Genomic DNA, 5,033 nt, shown 5'->3' on the forward strand with positions numbered 1-5,033 from the left:
AGCTACTGCATCTCCCGTCGGCCTCCGGACTAACCGACGGGAGTTATTTTTATCTCCCGTCGGCTTCGTTACGGCCGACGGTAGTAAAATAACTCCCGTCGGCAGCCCTAAAAACCGACGGGAGTTATTTTATCTCCCGTCGGCTTCGTTTTGGCCGACGGTAGTTAATTAACTCCCGTCGGCAACCCTAAAAACCGACGGGAATTATTATGGCCGACGGGAGTATTCGGTTTTGCTGTTGTGTATACATTATTTTTTAATCTGAATAAAAAAATAAAATAGCTTATTTAAATGTTTTTAAAAATTTGTAACTTTATTTTCATGATTTACAGAAGGTGCTAATAATCTGCCATGAACTTCACTAAATTTTACTAGGTCACCACATCAGGTGTTGAATTTATGATCTAAATTCTGAAGAAGGTGACCAAGTTGGTAAGTGAAGTGGAGACTCGTTACTGTAACCTTAACACCTAAGGGTGGCCGCAACGGTACGGATCGTTTTCTACTATCTTAGGGTTTCGTCTCTATAAATATATTGTAATCCGCAAAAGATCGTCATCTCGTTATAAATCTTCTTATAAATCTCTTACGATATGTAACCATCCAAAAAATAGTAATATGTTGCTGATCGGTGCCCATGATTTTTCCCGAGGATTTTTAATGTTAGAGCTAGTTTGGGAACCCCATCATCCAAAAGGATTTTCATCTTCCTAAAGAAAATTATTTCATTTTCTTTTAAAAAAATAAGAATCCTTGAAAAATAAGGCCCTTAAATTTGCGTTTTCTCTGTGCGTTTGATCTATTTTGTGTCGGCAAGGGGTTTATCGCCCCGCCGCGGCGGCGCCTTGCAGTAGAGCTCCCACAACCGTCGGCGGCGGCGCGGGCGCCCAACCAGCCATGTGGGTTCTCCGGAGCCTCCTCCGGGCAGCCTCGCCGTCGCTCCGCCACAGGTACGTCCAGCCTCTACCCTTAAGCAACAGCACCGGCTTCACACCTATCCTTCTCCATCTCTGACGCGCGCGCGTGTTTCTGCGGCGGGACAGCTCCGGGCGCTTCACCGCGAGGGGCGAGGCGCTGTCCGCGGCCTTGGGCTCCGCTCCGGCGCCCGCGGGGCTGCTGGCGGTGAGACCACGAGCCGAAGGAGGCTGGCGGCGGGCGATGTCGACCAAGGGTAGGACCATGCGGACCAAGGTGGAGAAGCGGATGGCGAGGGAGACCGGCCGCACGCAGCGGGAGCTCCGCCGCGCCGTCAAGCTCAGGAAGAAGCTCATGACGGAGGACGAGAAGTTCATCTACAACCTGCGCAGGGTAAGGAGGCCCCAAATTGCCCTTTTTTTTTCGTTTCCTCGTGAAAATCAGGAGTGCGAATCGATCCCTTGAATTGTTATGTTTTTTTAATGTGTTGCGCCCTGTATGGTTTATTTATGGAGAGGAATCGGGAATGTAGGCTGTGTAATGTTAAAGAAAATGTATTGGTATTGAGGCATTGGCACAAATAAGTGTTCATCCCTAGCTGTATGTTTGGAGTTTTGCTCTGTCTGCCTGAAGGAATCAAATAGCTATGATTTCTAAGGTTTAGGATCCAAAATTATGTGGTAATGTATGCCGTGTGAATAATCATGGTATATTTTAAGCCCTTCGGAGCATTTCTTCTGTTCTGAATGACTAGATGTGATAGGTAATGAACACAGTGCTTGCATTTTTTTAAGCTTAAAGAAAAAACTCTGTCAGTAAATGGCAAAAATTATATGGCTTATTTGTATAGTGATTGTATGTTTAATACTAGCTGAGTTGGCACACCTGTTAAAAATATATATAAAAAAGTGTAATATCCAGATATATCATGAAGATCTAAGTAAGCTGCATCGTATATTGTATGTGGTCTATTCTTTTAGTAGCAAAGTTCATGACTTATCATATTCTCCATTTCCTTTTTATCTAGGCCAAGAAAAAAGTTGCTTTGCTTCTACAGAAGCTCAAGAAGTATGAGCTACCAGACTTACAAGCTCCTCGTCATGATCCTGAGCTGTTAACAGCTGAGCAACTACAAGCATACAAGAAGATTGGATTCAGAAATAGAAACTATGTGCCTGTTGGAGTTCGTGGAGTCTTTGGAGGTGTTGTTCAAAACATGCATATGCACTGGAAATTCCATGAGACGGTGCAAGTTTGTTGTGACAATTTCCCAAAGGAAAAAATTAAGGAAATGGCTGCAATGCTGACAAGATTGAGTGGTGGAATAGTGATCAACATTCATAATACCAAAACAATCATCATGTTTCGGGGAAGAAACTACCGTCAACCAAAGAACCTTATACCTTTCAACACACTTACCAAAAGGAAGGTCAGTCCCTTGCAACTGATATGCCTGTCTCAGTTAGCATTTCCTTGCTATTTCCATTCTACTTACCACTTGCTCTGGATAGCGCATGTTCTCTGTATGGCATTTGTGAATAACCAATTCCTAGGGTACTAGTTTGTTTAGGTTTTATGTGGTTAGCTCCAATAGAGCCATCAAATTGATTATTTCCATCTTTGCAAGACTTCATCTCTCGATCGGTGTATTAAGAAGACTTGTAGTTACTGCATAAGTTAGTTACATTGTTTATTCTTTGTTATGGATGATGAGGCGCTCCATACAAGTATTCTTGTTGCAGGCTTTATTCAAGGCTAGATTTGAACAAGCGCTTGAATCGCAGAAACTAAACATCAAGAAAATAGAGACACAACTCCGTCGTAAGGGGATCAATCCAGAGGACCCAGTTGCTATGGCCAGCATCCAGCGTGTTGCCTCTACGTTCTTCCGAGCCATAGATGAGCAGCAAGGTACTCCCTATATTTTCCGCGGGGACGCACAAGCTTCTGCTGGGACTCCTGAAATAAAAGAACCACGTGATGAACCATCTGAAGATAGTGACCAGGAGGAGCTTGACAGGTTCATCTCAGAGATAGAAACTGCAGCAGAGAAGCAATGGGAGGAAGAAGAGGCTGCAGAGAAAGAAGAATCTTCAAGAATGCGATATTGGGAGAGGGAAGATGTAGGTGACCGGAGGGATTTCAATAGAAGTTATGAGAACTCAGATTATGAGGATAGAGGACAGGGAAGATATAGGAGAGAGCATGATAGCAACATAAGGACTTCAGATGTGAGGAAGTGGGATGGTGATAGTAGCGAGTTCGAGGCATCAGGTGAAGAATGGGACTCTGGTGATGACAGGGGTAATGCTCTGGGCTTCGACAATGATAGAGGTTCTACTGATGAGCACCCTCGGCGATTTGGAAGCATGAGGAATGAGAAGAGTAGATCCACTCGGGCACAGGATTTTGTCCCTAGGGGAGGCGTGGGTGAGGGGAAGGGTTTCAATAGAAGCTATGGCAACCCAGATGCTGATGTTCACAATAGAGGCCAGGGAAGACATAGGAGAGATAATAAAAGAACATCAGATGCAAGGAGGTGGGATGATAATAGTGAGATCGAGGCGTCAGGTGAAGAATGTGGCTCTGGTGATGACAGAGATAGTGTTCTTGGACTCAACAATGATATAGACACAGGTGATGGTCATCCTCGGCAATTCAAAAGCATGAGGAACGAGAGGAGCAGATCCAGTGGCAGGCAGATTTCCATTCCTGGGGGATTCAGAGGTTCCAATCGGATTCCAGGGAATTCAGCCGATGCTTCCGACGGCACTATGTTCAGAGGCAGCAACGGTGATGAGTCGGACACGGAAGACGATGACTTGTGGATGTCAGATTACAAGGGGGGAGAGACGAACTCTAGAGCCCCAAAGGTGAATTTCCCGAATTTCCACAGCAGCGGTGAGGATAGTGATGACAACAGGAAAAACGGTGGCAAGATTGGTAAAACGAAGAAAAATACTGATGAAAGTTGGGACAGTGACTGACTGAGGGCTCAAGAAAGAGTAACGTTGATCCGTGATGCATGGACGAAGGTCGGCACCAATGGTTGTCAATGCAGGTTCTTTCATCGGTGGTCTTGCTCGCATACTTGTCCAACGGAAACTTGGAGGAGGTAGAAGAGTAGGCATGGTTTTGGTGAGAACAACTGTTTGAACGTTTGCTGCATGTTTTCAGACGTGTTCTATTCCAGTTGGCATGGTAACCTGAAAAGTTGTTGAAGCGGATGACAAAGCCAGAACAACACTGCACGACCTGCACAAGCCGGAGGTTCCTGAAGTTCGGTGCCGACAAACTTGATATGTCGAGGTTCCTGAAGGTTTCAGAAATGTGAAATCCTTTCTGCGATCACATTTATATTCTCATATTCTTGAAGTTTTGATGTGAGCGAAACATGCACGTAGATGTGTCTTGCGTGGGAGAGTTCTCTTATTTTCGGTAAATTGCCCGGTACACGTTATTCAGAGTTCAGAGTGTGTGAAGCTTTTAGGGCATGTTTGGTTCGTTACCTCAATTGCCACACTTTGTCCAACTTTTCTGCCTAAGGTTAGTTATTCAATTCGAACGACTAACCTTAGGCAAAGTGAGCAGTTAGCCACAAACCAAACAAGCCCTTACTCTGTTTTAATATCGTGTGTTTCAGCGTCATCATCTAACGTAAGAACATCTCAATACTTCTGCATTTTTTTTTCTTTTTCATCCAACTTCCTCCTCCTGGAGTGTGCCGCCGCCACATCCCCCTCTCGGCATAGCTACGCGGGCATGTTTGGTTGCACGTATATATCAGAACCAGACTTTAAAGATGTAATTTCAGTGTGTTTAGTTGCCTGAGCAAGAGTTTGAACGTAACTCATTAGATGCAAATAGGGGTGAAAATCCGATGGATACGGACGGATAGTAGGTTATTTTATATTCTACTCTAATGTATTTTAATCGGATTTGATATCGGATACGAATAGTTAGAAACGAGACTAATACGGATATAGGAACCAAATATTTTTCCGAGCAGGCAAGTGACGGATATATATATTATTTGGTTGGATACCGAATACTTGTTGGAAAATGAATGACATTATTCACTACAATTTCGTTCACATATAAAACAGTTATAAACTGGC

General features: G+C 44.2%; 1 protein-coding gene across 1 annotated transcript; it reads left to right on the forward strand.

Annotated features, from left to right (window-relative positions):
• The first annotated feature begins 767 nt into the window (after positions 1-767).
• LOC103642614 (CRM-domain containing factor CFM9, mitochondrial) lies at positions 768-4,576 on the forward strand. The gene is made up of 4 exons (XM_020545710.3): positions 768-950; positions 1,044-1,308; positions 1,943-2,344; positions 2,658-4,576. The coding sequence occupies exons 1-4, from the start codon at positions 898-900 to the stop codon at positions 3,900-3,902; spliced, it is 1,965 nt and encodes a 654-aa protein (XP_020401299.1). The 5' UTR covers positions 768-897; the 3' UTR covers positions 3,903-4,576.
• The last annotated feature ends 457 nt before the right edge of the window (positions 4,577-5,033 follow it).

This window comes from Zea mays, chromosome 10 (genome assembly GCF_902167145.1).
Source record: "Zea mays cultivar B73 chromosome 10, Zm-B73-REFERENCE-NAM-5.0, whole genome shotgun sequence".
Taxonomy (NCBI): domain Eukaryota; kingdom Viridiplantae; phylum Streptophyta; class Magnoliopsida; order Poales; family Poaceae; genus Zea; species Zea mays.